The 17,634-nt window shown below is 41.5% G+C and overlaps 1 protein-coding gene and 1 long non-coding RNA gene across 2 annotated transcripts in view; one reads left to right on the forward strand and one right to left on the reverse strand.

The window, feature by feature from the left end:
- LOC308465439 overlaps positions 1 to 17,634 on the reverse strand; it is a 272,654-nt gene that overhangs the window by 22,251 nt on the left and 232,769 nt on the right. The gene's annotated exons all lie outside the window — the stretch shown is intronic.
- The window catches only part of PI4KA (phosphatidylinositol 4-kinase alpha), a 100,875-nt gene continuing 84,168 nt past the window's right edge, over positions 928 to 17,634 (forward strand). Inside the window, exons 1-4 of the mRNA XM_080985010.1 lie at positions 928 to 1,358; positions 13,901 to 14,017; positions 15,305 to 15,398; positions 16,590 to 16,678. Coding sequence (XP_080841136.1) covers positions 1,191 to 1,358; positions 13,901 to 14,017; positions 15,305 to 15,398; positions 16,590 to 16,678 — 468 coding nt within the window. The 5' untranslated portion in view covers positions 928 to 1,190. The remainder of the gene's footprint in view (positions 1,359 to 13,900; positions 14,018 to 15,304; positions 15,399 to 16,589; positions 16,679 to 17,634) is intronic.

Raw genomic sequence — 17,634 nt, forward strand, 5'->3', positions numbered from 1 at the left:
GTACAAGCAATTCTTAACAAACATAGCTGTCAACTTTTCCCTTTTCTTGCGAGGAATCCTATTCGGAATAAGGGAATTTCCCTTAAAAAAAGGGAAACGTTGACAGCTATATTAACAAATTTCTTACGGCATGGGTTACAGCAATCCACGTTTTGGGCAGCCAACGAAAGTTTATGGCGTAATAAATTGGTTGCATCTTTGCTGGGTCTGATTATGGGCCATTATAACAGTTTTGCTGTACTGTAATGTATTTTTCTCTCCCCTTCTTTACAATTATGTTGCATGCCTTTGGCTCTTAATTTCTTTTGTAACTTGAGGACTCCTTTGAGGTGATCGACTCATAAGTCAAATAAATAATAACATTTATAATTAAGAACAACTGAAGGTGCCACAACACTCTTCGTTCTTTCTGAAACAGACCACTCCTCCTAATGCGAAGTACTAAGCAGCTTCTTCAGTTTTTGAGACCCCAGATACTACAGCTCCCATCAACCTTAACCATTGGGCTAAACTGGTTGGGGCTGAGGTCCATGAACAGGCACATTATGGTAAAAGAAACACAACCCTGCTCAGATTATTTATATTTATTTGTTATTTGTTTCATAAAAATCACACACCGCTTGGTTGTAAACAACCTCAAAGCGGTTTACAAAAAGATAAAACCGTAAGATCAGGGGGGAGGGAATGTAGGATACCTTAAAACATGCCATGCTAAAACAGATTAAAATTTACATCTCCATTTCTAAACATAAAACACGCCAAAAGTCGCTCGCTTTTCCATCTATTTATTTATTTAAACAAACCAACCAACCACTAGTTGAGCTTCGTGCGCCACTCTACCCTCTCCGCCCCTCGCATCTCTCTATGTGCAAGGTTAGTACATTACTGGACCTCGGGAGCAGCCCACGGAGCGCCTCCTATTCCCCGCCCCCAGCTGAACTACAACTCCCATCAGCCCCATCCAGCACAGCCCTCGCCAAAGGAGGAAGAAAGGCAACAAAGGCTGCCGGGAGCTGTAGTTCAGCCGGGGCTGGTTCGCGATGGCCGGCGCCGTTCTCGCGAGAAGTCCGACGCGAAGCCGGGCTGCCGGCTGCTGCCGCTGGAGAAGAAGGGAAGGGATGAGGGGAGGGGCCCACAGGCGCGCGAGAGGCCGCGAGTGACACTCTCGCTGTGAGGAGGCTCCTCGCAAGATGTCGGCTCTGGCCGTGGCGACGGCGGCGGCTGCCACCGCGGCGGCCGTGACCGCGGCGCGCTCGGAGAAGCCCAGCAGCCCGGGCTCGTCGAGGGGCTTCTACTTCAACACGGTGCTGTCTCTCGCCCGCTCGCTGGCCGTGCAGAGACCCGCTCCGCTCGAGAAGGTGAGGGAAGGAGGCGCTGCCCAAGGCGACTGCCCGCTGCTCCCTGTTACCTCAGGGCTGGGGTGGGGGGTCTCGCTTACGTCACCGCGTACGGCGTAGGTGCGGGGGCGGGTCTACGCTTCGCTCCTTGGACGACTTGCTTACGTTATTTCGTTTCATTCCCTCAGATTTGATTTGCAAAACAACCACCATAGCAGAAAGTGCAACACCTTTAATAATAATAATCAGTGCCTTTTTACTCTCATTTCCCCCCCAATTTTTTTTATTGATTTTCACAAAATTATAGACACACAAACAAATAAACGAACATAAATCATAACCTTATTAAAACTAATCTTATTAACATTGTTAAGTGACTTCCTCGTATCCCCCTAGTTGAATTTCATTGCATATCCTTTTAACGGTTTTCCAAATCAAAATTCTTATAAACTTAACTTAATCACTTAATATCTTTCTTTCTTACAAATTCAGCATTAAACATATTAATTCATCACATTACAGATTTAAATCCTAAGCCTATCTGGTAATTGCAAGCTTTTTCCAATTAATTTAACTTAATGTATTTAACTAAGTCATCATTAAATTTCGTCCATTCTTCCTTCTGGTCACGGACTCTTCCAGTCAGGTCGGCTAGCTCCGAAAAATCCATCATCTTCATCTGCCATTCTTCCACAGTTGGTACTTCTTGCGAGGGCTACTCTCATTTTGACTCAAAGAAAAATCACCATTTTATAGTTCAAATCAGGAAAAGTAAATACAGTAAATGGGCAAAAGTACAAAGATTCACAAAATGTTTAGTGGTTTGCGTACCCCTGCATCCCTCCAGAAAAAAAAGCACTGATAAAAATAATAATTTCAAGACACGCCTAAAGAATTGCCTCAAGTTTCCTAGACCTCTGATCTGGGTAGGCTTAAGCCTTAAGTAAGGATCTTTTCTGGCCAAAAAGAGGGCAGTGAAGAAAAAGGTGCCTGATTCGGATTAAGTTGATGGATTATTATGCCGAAATGGCAAAAAAAGGGACCGGAAGAATCAGAAATCAGGAAGCCCAAATTTTAATAAGGCATGGGATGGAATTTATAATTTATCTTTAGAAATCATTGCAAACAGTTAAAATCGTTATTAGGATTGGAATAACACTTGTAGTTAAATGGTGAATTTTGGATAAAAGATTTGGATGTGGGAGGAAATGACTAACAATGGGAGACCCACAAAGGGGAGGAGGGAAATCCAGGAGATTCTGTTGGAATTTTTATGATGTATGTTGGATATGTGGTTCTAAAACTTTTAATTCAAAAAACCAAATAAGTAAATTTATTAAAAATAAGAAAAGGTTCCTGCTTGATCTCTGTAGGCGGGAACTCCCCGCCTTGGCTGCAGGGGTGACAACTTGAACGAAATGTTGGGGCTCCCAGGTAAAGCCCTTGCCCCACATAATGGATCGATGGCAATGGCCATCAACTTTGGGAAGGGGGTGAGGATTGGCTACTACGGCCAGCTGGGCTCTTACAAATGTGGGAACAGGTATTACCGGTATGTGGCACCTATGGTGGGGGCCGGCTCACGAGGCAAGGTGAGGTGACTGCCTCAGGCGGCAGGATCCGTAGGGGCAGCGGATCCTGGTGTCTGTTGCTCTTCATGTAGATCTTCACTCGCCCCTTTTCCCCTGGTGGGGAGTGGGGTCACTGTTTTGTGGTTTGCCTCAGGTGCCGAAATGTCTTGGGTCAGCCCTGCCTGCAGTGGTGCCAGTTCTGCCTCCAACTGAGGCAGATCTCTCTTTTATATATATATATATATATATATATATATATATATTTATGCTTTTCAGGTTTCTACATTTCACTCATTTTACAATCGTTTTAACATTTCAAAACTTGACTTCCTTCTACCTCTTTCTGCAGTTCCTTATATTTATTTTTAATATCTTCTGCATATCCAAATTAACTTACCATATTTTTCCGTGTATAAGACTAGGTTTTCTCCCTAAAAAATAATGTCAAAATTAGAGAGGCGTCTTATACACGGATAGCTCTCCCCCCCCCCCCCCATTTTCTTAAATCTGAGTCCCACCAAATAGGGGGCATCTTATACATGGGGGCGTCTTCTAGAAGAAAAAATACGGTAATTTGCTCATTTATTCCCCCACTTTAAATATATTATACTCTTTTAAAACTGCAGTTTATTGCAATAATAAGGCAGGTTGAGTGGGCACATGCGATCTCGTAGGTAAATTGGTCCCAGTTTGTTAAGCTTGTGCACTGGTTTTCTCTGGCAAGTACAGCTGGATATTTCAGGGAGGTGATGGTGGAAGAGGATGATTTCTTCACCATCTACCACAAGGATTGCCTGGTCTAGGAAAGTTGTTATTCCTTTACCGTTTAGCATTTTCCACTAGGATTCCCTGGACAGGATTATTCTTCTCATTTTAAACATAATTTCAAAATCATAACCCCAAGAACTGCCACTCCTTGTTGTGAATGGGGATGGAGAAATAAAACAGTGATAATTCTGAAATGATATTTTACTATCAGCGTTTAACCACAATGATTGCCTAATGTAAGGGTTATTATTTTTTAATATTATATTTAATGTAAGAATAATCCTGAGATGCGGTAATCCTTTGGCAAATGGTGATGGTGAAATGTAACAGCGATCAGCCTGAAGATAATAATTATAATAATTTTACTATTACTATTTCTTCACTATTTGTCGCTGGGATTGTGTTCCTTGTAGCAAATGTTTATGATGAAATATGGTAGTGATAATAACCCTGAAGTAATAATGTGCCCATTCAATCACCACTAGGATTGCTGGGTCTCAGGATTCTTGTTCTTATTTTTGATTTTATATATCTTAAAAAATAGCCCTGAGACTTAGTGATCCTGTTGGTAAATAGTGATGGTGAAATATAATAGTAGCAATCCTGAAATCAGGTGGTTCTTGTGGTGATGGTGAAATCGTAACAATATTACAAATGCTAATCTGGAGGCCTGACAATTCCTGTAGTTAACGATGATGGGGAAAATTATAATATTGATTTTTTTATTGTGACTGTACAGTCATACCTCTGGTTGCGTTCGCTTCATGTTGTGGATTTTTGGGTTGCGAATGGGGCAAACCTGGAAGTGTATACTTCCGGGTTTCGCCACACATGCAGAAGCGATCTGTGCACTTCACGCATGCACAGAAGCGCTCTGTTACGCTTCATGCACACGCAGTAGCGGCACTCTACTTACGGACTTTTCAGGGTGTGAACAGCACCTCGAAATGGATCACGTTTGTAAGTAGAGGTACCACTGTACTTTTCTTTTATGTCAATCACTCTGGATTTTTTTTACTGCAGGGTAGTGTAGAAGTAAAAGTAATATACAAATCCCCAAGACCTTGTGGTAAACGATGATAGTAAAATAAATAATATTAAATTTCACCATAGTCACTGTCGGTTGGAATTGCTAGGTTAGGGGAAATAATAATAATAATAATAATAATAATAATAATAATAGTAATAATAATACAGTAATCATAATAGTAATAAAATTTTATTTATACCTCGCCCTCCCCAGCCGGAGCTGGGCTCAGAGCAGCTGACATCATATAAATAATACAATATACATAAAAAACAAGCAAGCAGTCAATTCAAATGCATCCCAAAATTAATTCAAATGAATTAAAATTAAAGTTAAAACTGAACAAATGACAATCCTCAGGTTAAAACTGAAAGTGGTTAATACTCGCCAGGACCAACTGTTACCACTGATATTATAAGGACCTGTGAGCGGGCTGAGAAACCTCCTTCATGCTTGTTCTTATACAAAGAGAAAATGAGTCAGACTGAACCCTGACCAAAGGATAGTCGTCTGACACATATTAACAACTCTCTTAATTGTCTGTCAGTCTTTAGGCTGTCCAAACTCATGCACAAGAGGGTGGTACTGGCATACTCAACTATTATTATTTTTTGAGGGGGGTGATGACTGAGCATGTTCAGTGGGTGTGGAATTCTGGCTAATTATTGGGGGAATGGAAAACAGTAGTATTGTAATATATTTTTTTTAAATAATATTTATTAAAATTTCAAAAGAAGAAAAATCACATTAATAAGAAAATTAACAATAAAAAGGAAAAATACAAAATACAAAAAAGAAAAAACAGTTAAAAACAATTCCATCTTTTCATCACTTCTTTTACATTTACTTGTTTCCCGGACCTCCTCATACCTCCCTCTTTTGTATTCCAATTCAATTTGTTAATCCAGCAATTCCTTTCCCTCCTTTTTAATCCTAATCTTTAATCTTGATATATTATAACATTAAATTTTTACATATTAAAAACCAATTTTTCCATATTCTTTTATACCAGTACAGCTAGAAACCACTTAACTTCAATCCAACATCTTTCTAACATTCATTAATTTTGCAATATTTCTGTAAATAGTCTTTAAATTTCTTCCAATCTTCTTCCACCGACGGAAAACAGTAGTATTGTAAGGTATTGTACATGCTGTAACATTTTATTGCAGGTCCCCCATAATAAAAATAAAAATAACAAAATTGAGATTTGGCAATCCTTGTGGTATAAGATAATGACAAAAGCAGCTTTACAAGTGGGGTGGAGCTGCTACAATAGCTTCCAAGTTCCTGGCAGGTGAGCTGCTGTTGCTTATTGGGAGAGGGAGGTGCGAGGCGATGGGGAGATCAGTATGACAAACACGCCAGCAGCAATTCCACATTGGCTCCACCAGACTGTTTGCACGGTGCCCGCCTCCCTGCCACTTCACCTCTCGCCCTCCTGGCAAGCCAGTTTAGTGGTAGATCTGCCTCACCTGGGTGATGAAATAGTATATGTTGTCAATAATTTATTCTATTGTCATCATTTATCACTTAGATTGCTAGGTCACAGGTCATTGTTATATTTCACAGGATCTGACCCATCCTCATGGCAAGAGACGATGCCATTAGATGCTATTTTGCCATTAGGATTAAAAGATCTGTGGGTTTGACTTGAAATTTCGGGGTTTTAATATTCATCCTCCGGACCTGCAAGGCAAGGGCTAAACTATTAGACTGATGTCGGGATTACTGAATGTATTTGAACTGCTTTGCTGGTTTGGTTTCTGTTCTTGTTCACCACTACAGCTGCCAGGTTTCAGGGTTTTTGCTGGTGGTGGTTGTTGTTGTTGATTGCCCGGAAACTGAGGTCCAGCGCTGAGGGCCTTCTGATGGTTCCCTCGCTGCGAGAAGCCAAGTTACAGGGAACCAGGTGGAGGGCCTTCTTGGTAGTGGCACCCGCCCTGTGAAACGCCCTCCCACCAAATGTCAAAGAGAAAAACAACTACCAGACTCTTAGAAGACATCTGAAGGCAGCCCTGTTTAGGGAAGCTTTTAATGTTTAACAGACCATTGTCTTTTAATATTTTGTTGGAAGCCGCCCAGAGTGGCTGGGGAAACCCAGCCAGATGGCCGGGGTATAAATAATAATAATAATAATAATAATACTGTGTTTCTATTCCACCGTTACTCCATAGAGTGGCATATATGGTGCTCCCCCTCTCCGTATTATCCTCACAACAGCCCTGTGAGGTAGGTTAGGCTGTGAGTTGGTGGCAAACCTAGAGAGCTTCATGGCTGAGTGAGGATTTGAACCCTGATTTTCCAAGTCCTAGTCTGACCCACTTACCACTACTCCACATGGCTTTCTTGGGAGTCGTAAGGGAAGGGAACTTGAGGGGAACTTGTGGCCCTCCATATGCTCTTGGACTATAAATTTAATCATCCCTGGTGGCAACCATGCTGGCTGAGGCTGATTTGGAATTTAACAATGTCTTGAGGGCCAGAGAATCTTGAAAGACCTGAAAAGACCTGGAAACCTCACTGCTGTGTGAAGGCATCCTTGCAAAGTCGGACATTGGCTCTTAACTGATGAGTTTGGATTAGGGTTGCGTGTTTCATGGCGCAATATGACATTTGAGGGGTTGAGCCACCTTCTCGTTACCGTAAGTAGACTTGGGATTTTTGTTACTGACAGCCCGGAATTGGCTGGTCCTAGCAGGCTCAGCTGCTGGGTCCTATCAGTGTCCCAGGGCACCATTCCCAAGCTCATCAAGGGCCAACAAGCTTTGGCCCTGATTTACCAAATTGTGCTGGAGGAGACTCTTGAGAGTCCCATGGACTGCAAGATCAAACCTCTCCATTCTTAAGAAAATCAGCCCTGAGTGCTCACTGGAAGGACAGATCCTGAAGCTGAGGCTCCAATACTTTGGCCACCTCATGAGAAGAGAAGACTCCCTGGAAAAGACCCTGATTTTGGGAAAGATTGAGGGCACAAGGAGAAGGGGACGACAGAGGACAAGATGGTTGGACAGTGTTCTCAAAGCTACCAACATGAGTCTGACCAAACTGCGGGAGGCAGTGGAAGACAGGAGTGCCTGGCGTGCTCTGGTCCAGGGGGTCACGAAGAGTCGGACATGACTAAACGACTAAACAACAACAATTGGACCACCAGCCCCTGCTGCATAGGAGACGTAGAATTGTTCAGTTGGAGGGGACCCTGAGAGTCATTTAGTCCAGCCCCCTGCAATGCAGGAATCTTAACTTGATCATATATGACAGATGGCCATTCAATCTCTGCTTAAACACCTCCAAGGAAGGAGAGTCCACTATCTACTGTTGAACAGCTCTTATTGTCAAAAAGTTATTGCCAGTGTTTAGTTGGAATCTCCTTTTTTGTAACTTGAATCCATTGGTTTGGGTCCTACCCTTCAGAGAAGGAGAAAACAAGCTTGCTTCATCCTCCATGGGACAGCCCTTTAGATAGGCTAAGCCAGGGGTCAGCAAACTTTTTCAGCAGGGGGCCGGTCCACTGTCCCTCAGACCTCGTGGAGGGCTGGACTACTGGTATATTTTGGGGGGGGGGGGGAAATCAAATGAACGAATTCCTATGCCCCACAAATAACCCAGAGATGATTTTAAAGAAAAGGACACATTCTACTCATGTAAAAACACGCTGATTCCCAAACCGTCTTCAGGCTGGATTTAGAAGGCTATTGGGCCAGATCCGGCCCCCGGGCATTACTTTGCCTACCCATGGGCTAAGCAGTGGTTTCAGGTGTATGATCTTTTAGATAGTATCTTTGAACCGTAATAGCCATTCAACACAGAAACAGTTCAAGAACTTGCATAAAACCATGCTTAAGGAAACATAACTATTGTGGTGTTTGAATCAGCAAGGCAGCATGAGAAACCATGATTTGACATGGGTTTGCACTTCATGGTTTGTGCTAATTGTTTTGCTATGGTGATTGAATTGATAAACTATAGCTATGGCCATCACTGCCTCCAGACGTGGCTGCTCCTAGGGACTGAAGTGATGAGCAGAAGGAGAATAAAAGCAGACAGCTCAAAACTAATGTGTGCCTAGAAGTTTGGAAATCATGTTTTAGATTCTCACTGGTGGTTGGTGCAAACCAAGTTTTTAGTGGGATGCCTGAACTGAGCGTGCCTGTAAGTGTATGAGGTTAAAAGTAGTGGAGTCTTGATAAAGCTGTATCAGCGAACAAACAAGGCACATAAATGCATTTTAAAAAAACTGTTCTGTAGGTAATTGAATGGTCTACTTTTTTATTACAGCTTTTTAGTTGTTTTGCATAGCTTGGCAAATTAATGATATATGAAAGTGGAAGGACTTTATTATAAGATTTACTTTACAAAATATGAAACTGATGGGAAGTTGTTTAAAATGTATGTTTGTAGGAAAGCATTGTTTAATGTTTGGATAAGATATAAGGACTTATTGGAAAATAAAACCCCAAGGTGGCTGTCACCGATGGAAGCGAAAGCTCTGAAAAAGCTCAATATGGAGATCAAATGGCCGAAATATTGGGAAATTTTGGAACAAGATGGAGATAGATTGAAATTGCAGAGTTTTGAAAAACTAAAAAACAAAGTGCGAGACTGGCTTCATTATTATCAGATAATGGAGGCATACAATTTGGATAAGAAAATCGGCTTCCAGGTGGAAAAATCAAAATTAGAAACAGAATTGTTAGAACCCAAAACCAAGATTTTGTCAAAGATGTATAACTTGCTGTTGAAATGGAATACTCAGGATGAAACGGTGAAATCTACTATGATTAAATGGGCACAAGACGTTGGACATAACATAATGATGGCTGACTGGGAACAGTTATGGACCACAGGTATGAAGTTTACGGCATGCAATGCCTTAAGAGAGAATATTATGAAAATGATATGCAGGTGGTACATAACCCCAGTCAAGCTTGCAAAAATCTACCATTTGCCCGATAACAAATGTTGGAAATGTAAAGAAACTGAAGGTACATTCTTTCACCTTTGGTGGACGTGCCCAAGGATTAAGGTTTTCTGGGAGATGATTTATAATGAATTAAAAAAGGTATTTAAATATACCTTCTTGAAGAAACCAGAGGCCTTTCTCCTGGGCATAGTCGGCCAATCGGTGTTAAAGAAGGACAGAACTTTCTTTATGTATGCTACAACAGCAGCAAGAATACTTATTGCAAAGTATTGGAAGACACAAGACCTACCCACTCTGGAAGAATGGCAGATGAAAATGATGGACTACATGGAATTGGCGGAAATGACTGGCAGAATCCGAGACCAGGGAGAAGAGTCGGTGGAAGAAGATTGGAAGAAATTTAAAGACTATTTACAGAAATATTGCAAAATTAATGAATGTTAGAATGATGTTGGATTGAAGTTAAGTGGTTTCTAGCTGTAATGGTATAAAAGAATATGGAAAAATTGGATTTTTAATAGGTAAAAATTTAATGCTATAATATATTAAGATTAAAGATCAGGATAAAATAAGGAGGGAAAGGAATTGCTGAACTAATAAATTGAACTGGAATACAAAAAAGGGAGGTATGAGGAGGTCCGGGAAACAAGTAAATGAAAGATAAGTGACGAAAAGATGGAATTGTTTTTAATTGGGGTTTTTTTTGTATTTTTTCTTTTTTCATGTAATATTGTGAAAACTTTAATAAATATTTATTAAAAAAAATGTATGTTTGTTACGAGGATCACTGAATTGGTTTGAACTTGCAGCATCAACATGTTTTTCTCTTCTATGTTTAACGCAGGGCAACGTCAAAAGGGGTAGTGGTTTAGCATGAAGTTAGATATGCAGCATATACAATAGGTCTGTCTGACGGGTCAGGTACGAGCTGATTTCCTTGTTTGTTTTGTTTTAGTGTTAAACAAAACAAAAACCCTGAACAATTTGACATTGTTCAGAGCTCCGTAACTTGTTATGTGCAGATCTATTAGGTAAGGGCAGGCTTACTGGAATCAGATCATGGGTCCTTTTGTGGGGGGGTGCTCTAAACCCCAGAATAATCATGGCTAACTATTGCAAACATATTATGAATCATTAAGGATGTATGATGAATCGGCATATAAAGTTTGTGGAAGGCTCTTTTTCTAATAAATTTAATATGAGAATTTTAGAAGTACCTTCAGGTGCAAAACCCTGGCGAGACTAATTTTAGTTTGGGAGAGTACTAATCAAGGAAGACACTTAGTACTCTTATGTAACAGTACTGAAACTATGATTCCTTTTAGAACTTGCAATATAATCCATTTGCCTACTTACCATTACAAACAAGTGGATTATATTGCAATGTTGTAGATCAGGGGTGGAGAACCTGTGGCTCTTCAGATATGGACGGAATAGAACTTGCATCATTTCCGATGCGCTTGCTGGAGGAGAATTGGAATCGAATATCTCCAGGGCCACAAGTCCCCCCCCCACTCCTCTCATAGCTGAAGTTAACATATGCAGTGCCTGCCTGTGTATGTTCACTCAAAAGTAAGCCCTGCTGAATTGAGTGGCTCTTTCTTCCAAGTAGATTAAATCGGATTGCAACTTATGGCAGTCCTGCTTATGTCCCATTGAAATCATTGTGGCAAGTTAGTCACGACAAGCTTAAATCCCATTGAAATCAATGGGACTAACTTTGGCTGCAATCCTGTGCCCTCTCACCTAGTAATAAGCTCCATTGCATTCAGTGGGACTTCTGAGTAAACATGCATAAAATTGCACTGTAACTTAGTCTGGATCCAACATGCTGGGTTCAATTCTTATTTCCAAATAAGTTTCTAATTTTTATTCATTCATTTATTGCATTTACAGTGGTACCTCGGGTTAAGTACTTAATTCGTTCTGGAGGTCCGTTCTTAACCTGAATCTGTTCTTAACCTGAAGCACCACTTTAGCTAATGGGGCCTCCTGCTGCTGCTGCGCCGCCGGAGCCCGATTTCTGTTCTTATCCTGAAGCAAAGTTCTTAACCTGAAGCACTATTTCTGGGTTAGCGGAGTCTGTAACCTGAAGCGTCTGTAACCTGAAGCGTATGTAACCCGAGGTACCACTTTATGACGAATCTGTTAGATAAAGAATTCAGAATTCAGAATAGCTATTCAGACTGCAGAATAGCACTATTTCTGGGTTAGCGGAGTCTGTAACCTGAAGCGTATATAACCCAAGGTACCACTGTATATCCCACCTTTTTTCTCAAGGTGGTTCTATGGTTCAAACTACAAGAAAGAAGATTCCACCTAAACATTAGGAAGAACTTCCTGACCGTAAGAGCTGTTCGACAGTGGAATTTGCTGCCAAGGAGTGTGGTGGAGTCTCCTTCTTTGGAGGTCTTTAAGCAGAGGCTTGACAACCATATGTCAGGAGTGCTCTGATGGTGTTTCCTGCTTGGCAGGGGGTTGGACTCGATGGCCCTTGTGGTCTCTTCCAACTCTATGATTCTATGATTCTCCTGCTCCTCATTTAATCTTCACAACAACCCTGTGAGGACAGGTAGGCTAGGCTGAGAGGCATAAGGTCACCCTGTGAGCTTCACGACCGAGTGGGGTTTTGAACCCTGGTCTCCCAGGTCCTTGTCCAACACTAATTACTATGTCACACTGGCTATCGGGGGAAATTAGGGCTGCAATCCTCTACACATATCATACCTGGCAGTAAGCTAGGTCAGTAAGCCTGAACACGATGTGGTTTATCTCCAAGTAAACATGCATAGGATTGTATTGCTAGTCATTTGATTTTTTTTTTAACTGATCACATTTTATGCTCTTTTTTTAATGCTACTGGGCTTTTGAGAATACTTGCTTTTTGTGCACCATGCGACGCCAATCACACACAGAAATTGTTTTGAACACTGGGTGAGAACGAACACAGATTTTAATGCTTAAATTTGGCAGGTTTATCTGCTGTTTAATTGTGAAGATTTAAATCCATCAGGCACACCTTATTGGGAAACATTGTGTGCTTTAGCAATAGCCATGAGCATGTAGAATGTGTTGGCTCAGCAATACCAGTATCACTGCATGGTCAAGAACAGTTTCTGCCTACAAAACCGCGCCATGGCTGAACCATGTAATTCTTACAAACACACACAAGTACTTTATGGATCCTAAAAAGCTACTGATAGAATAAGACTCTATGCATATTTCTGGGAGTAAGCATCAGTGAACACAGTGGGACTTACTTGTGAGTAGGCATGCCTAGGATTGCATTGTTAGTTTGTTTAGAGGTGGGCGCTTCTGTCCAAGATGGGTGGTTGGTCCCATTGCATGAACAAAACACCTTTTTTGGGGGGTATGAAAGTTGTTCAGTATTGCAGACTAAAATAAAATAAGTAAATGTTGCTGTAGAGAGCCAACGTGGGTGAAAGGAGAGAGAAGGATGCAGCTGCCTGGAGACAAATTATTTCCACCTTGTTGTTTGTTTTCCCCCGTGTGCTTGCATTTCACTTCGCCAAACCCTCCTTAACGTCATTCTCCTCCCATCTGTCTTTCTGATACCCATCTGTTTAATCATTTGATTGTTTGATACTACCCAACAGCCTGTGAAACTGCCCATGTTTGGAACCCTGCTTTATTGAGTTGGGGGCCTCTTTGTTGGTGATGTCCAGGCTCTGAACTCCTTCTTTTGGGAGGCTCATTTGTGCACCCACCCACCCACCCACCGCTGTTCACCATTAGCCACCAAGGCAAGTCCCTGTTGTTCCAGCCTATGTTGACCTTGTGCTCCATACTGCTACCTCTTCTGCTGGTTACATAAAGCCTCTGCTTATTTATTACTTAAAAGACACATTAAACCTCCTTTCAGGACACATGCCTTCACAAGGAGACGTGCAAGACTCCAAAATGTGTTAATATGCAGCTGCCAAACCTGCACGTGCACTCAAATCCTAGGACTCATCTCCATCAGCAGGAGTATTTGGGTATGGTTGCTTCCACCCACAACTTTTAAATGGACTCATGGCTTAAAAGGACACCATTTTGTTCCTGCGGAATGGGTGGTGAGATGATTGTGCTACTGATATTTGCAAATGGCTTGCTGAGCTTTAGCATGGTGGTATGGAAGGGGCTTAGAGCTGTAGATGAAAATGTCCGGGTCTTTCTAAATCCTTAACATGTACTGTTGTTGCTGGCAGAAGTTTGGGAAGGTATGCCTTTTTAACAGATATTTTCACACACCCTGTTTTGCTTCTTATAGGTACAGAAACTACTCTGCATGTGCCCAGTTGACATCCACGGGATCTTTCAGCTGGATGAGCGTCGTAGAGATGCTGTGATTGCTTTGGGAATTTTTCTAATCGAGTCTGACTTGCAGGTACAATATGCTTCTTACTCTAAAATATGTTTGTTTACTTGACGGGATTTATAATCTGCCAGTTCAACAGCTTCCAAAAAGTTTTAAATCCTCATAAAACTAAACAAACAAACAAAAAAACAAAAAACCATGTAATATAAAAGAGTAGCATAAAAGCAATATACTGAAGTTTAAAGAGCCTGGTAAAACAAAACTATCTTCTTGGTCAGGGGTCAGCATCCTTTTTCAGCCATGGGCCGGTCCACCATCCCTCAGACCATGTGGTGGGCCGGACTATAGTTTTTTGGGGGGGAAATGAACGAATTCCTATGCCCCACAAATAACCCAGAGATGCATTTTAAATAAAAGGACACATTCTACTCATGTAAAAACATGCTGATTCCTGGACCGTCTGCGGGCCGGATTGAGAAGGCGATTGGGCCGCATCTGGCCCCCAGGCCTTAGGTTGCCTACCCCTGTTCTTGGTGCTGAAATCACATCTAGGTAGGTGTTTGGTGGGCCTCCTTGAGAAGTTCTTTCCACAGTCAGGGTTCCAGCACCAAGTAAGTGCTTTTTCTTTGTAGCTATTCACTGCATCTCAGTTGGTGGGGGCACCCAAAGAAGGGCCTCCATTAAAACTCCTACTGGAATGTTTTAATTTGATCTGTAGCATCAGATTTAGTTAGCGATTTGGCTTTGAAAGGATATTAAAGCTGTGTGGCAATAAACATAATCAGTTGGCTGTTCCTTTTCCTCTGCATGCAATATCTAGTTTCACAATTTTCTTGCCTTTGCCTTCAAAACTTTCCATGGCCTTGTCCCTTTGTATATCCCTGGGCTTATTTCCTGTTGCATCCTTTCCTGTGTGATTCGGCTCCACCACATACTGTTGTCTGAAGATGTCCCACCTCCAGAAATCTCTTCACTCAATTCCACTTGGTTCCTGGTACTAACTGCCTCTTTGAATGTCTCCTTGCACCCACGTGCTTTATTTCTGTTAAGTCCCTCCTCAAAGTTTGCCTTTTTCTGGGAGACCTTTGTATCAGTCCCCTAATCCCCATGTCTTATCATAAACAAGGCAAAGTCCATGTAATTGAAATAATCACATCTTCTTCCCCTGTCTATCCACCCATAAATTACCTGTATTCCTTTACTGTTTGCCTGAGTCTGTTTTAGATTGTTGACCTCACCACCTTGGGGCAGAAACTGTCATACCGGATATTTGTAAAGCACCATGTACATAGACGTCACTGTGTTAATTTAGTAAATTAATTCAGATGGTTCTAAAATTTCTTCTTTCCGTTCCAGCATAAAGATACTCTTGTTCCTTATCTTCTCCGGCTGTTAAGGGGCCTTTCCAAAGTCCAATGGATAGAAGAAAGCAATTCACGCAAAAGCAGAGGTGAGGTTTTAGATTCTTGTTGTCAGAATTTGGTCCTTGGTGGCCTTTTTTTTTTGTAATTAATTGACTAAGTTTTGTAAGTGCAATCCTATGCATACCTGCTCAGAAATAAATCCCATTGAGTTCAATGAGACTTACTCCCAGGCAGTGTTATTTTGGTAAAAAGATGAGGTAAAAGGTAAAGGTACCCCTGACCATTAGGTCCAGTCATGGCCGACTCTGAGTTTGTGGCGCTCATCTCGCTTTATTGGCCGAGGGAGCCAGCATGACTAAGCCGCTTCTGGCAAACCAGAGCAGCGCACGGAAACACCGTTTACCTTCCCACCGGAGCGGTACCTATTTATCTACTTGCACTTTGACATACTTTCGAACTGCTAGGTTGGCAGGAGCAGGACCAAGCAACGGGAGCTCACCCCATCGCGGGGATTCGAACCACCAACCTTCTGATCGGCAAGCCCTAGGCTCTGTGGTTTAACCCACAGCGCCACCCGTGTCCCTTGGAAGATGAGGTACTGGTACTCATATTTTGATAAAAGTGCTGTGGGTGCCAGCGTGAAATAGTTGCCATGGGTAGCAAAGAAAAGCAGTGATGGTACTCTGTATAATGGTACCTCGGGTTACGAATTTAATTCATTCCTGTGGTCTGTTCTTAATGTGAAACCGTTCTTGACCTGAGGCGCACTTTCGCTAATGGGGCCTCCTGCCGGCGGCGCACGATTTCCGTTTGCATCCTGGGGCAAAGTTTGCAACCTGGAGCAACTACTTCCAGGTTAGCAGAGTTTGTAACCCGAGGTACCACCGTACTGGTGTACACTGTCACAAAAAGAAAGCAGTGCTCCCAGGTAAGTGTGTAAATAAGTGTTGGGGATTCTTTTTCAGCCCCACACGACATCCAAACTGGAAAACTAGCACTGTTAACTAATCAGAAGCTGATGCTGCTTTGATATTCTGGTCTATAAGCCATGCTTAAATTATGGTTTCCCATAGGAATATGTAGTTTAATAAATCACAGTATCTTTTTCAAAGCTGTGGTAGCAAGGGCAGGAATGAGGATCGGGCACACGACTAACTCTCAGTCCAGTAAACCATGGTTTGTCTGAACTAGACCTTAAACAATTTGTGACTTGTGATGGATTGCAGTTGTTGCTGTGTGCTAGTCATAATCTTGATGTGTCTTTACCATACTTGTAGGCATGCTTCCGATTCCAGAAAACTTCAGTTTCTGTTTGGTGACTTTGTTGTCAGATGTGGCTTACAGGGATTCTGTTCTGAGAGAACAGGTAAAATTCACCGGGAAAATGGGGCATGCACGTCTTGGGTAGTAAAATAAACATTTTCTGTATTAATCATAGTTCCATAACTTGTGTATCAACAGCTTTTTTTAAAAAAACAAACAAACCATGAAAATATTTATTGACTAAGGCAGCTTAAGTAATGACATTTGAACAGATATATAAATTATTAAATAATAATGAAATCAGGAGTTGTCTTCCTTCTTTTTCTCTGCCCACCCCCCCGCCGCCAGGGAATTAATAGTACAAATCCTTCTAAATGTTCTCATTCTTCAGTGTATTAATTACACTAAAAGCTTATATGGAGCAACTCATAAGAGGGCTTCTAAAATGCGGACAGTTTACCAAACTTTCTCCCTTCTGCTAGCAATTCCTTTAAGTCAGCAGTCCTTTTAGCAGTCTGTTTAGGGAAGTTTTTAATGACTGATGTTTTAATGTATTTTTAATCTTTTGTTAGAAGCCGTCCAGGCTGGCTGGGGAAACCCAGCCAGATGGGTGGGGTATAAACAATAATTATATTATATTATATTATATTATATTACATTACATTACATTACATTACATTATATTATATTATATTATATTATATTATATTATAATTCTACCATGCTGTAAAAAGTTGCCATGATGCTGATCATTGCAAAGTTCTCAGACCATTACAGACGGTTTTGGTGACTTTACATACATTGATTTCATTGACATAAATGACAAATAGGATCTAGTAGAATCTAGAATCCTATCATAGTAGAGTCAATAAGATCTACTTTTTTGTCCCCTTGTATATCAAGCAGCAATTGATTTCCCATATATGCTAAGGGTGTGAATTATCATATTTAAGGAAAGTGTCCCTGATAAGAGCCCCTTTCAGAAGTGTTCCTTCACATGTTCACTGAGTATGGAGAAGGAGGGCATGCCCAGAGTTCCTTCTTCCAATGTAATGACCC

The sequence above is a fragment of the Podarcis pityusensis genome (assembly GCF_964106645.2).
Source record: "Podarcis pityusensis genome assembly, chromosome: 16".
Taxonomy (NCBI): Eukaryota; Metazoa; Chordata; class Lepidosauria; order Squamata; family Lacertidae; genus Podarcis; species Podarcis pityusensis.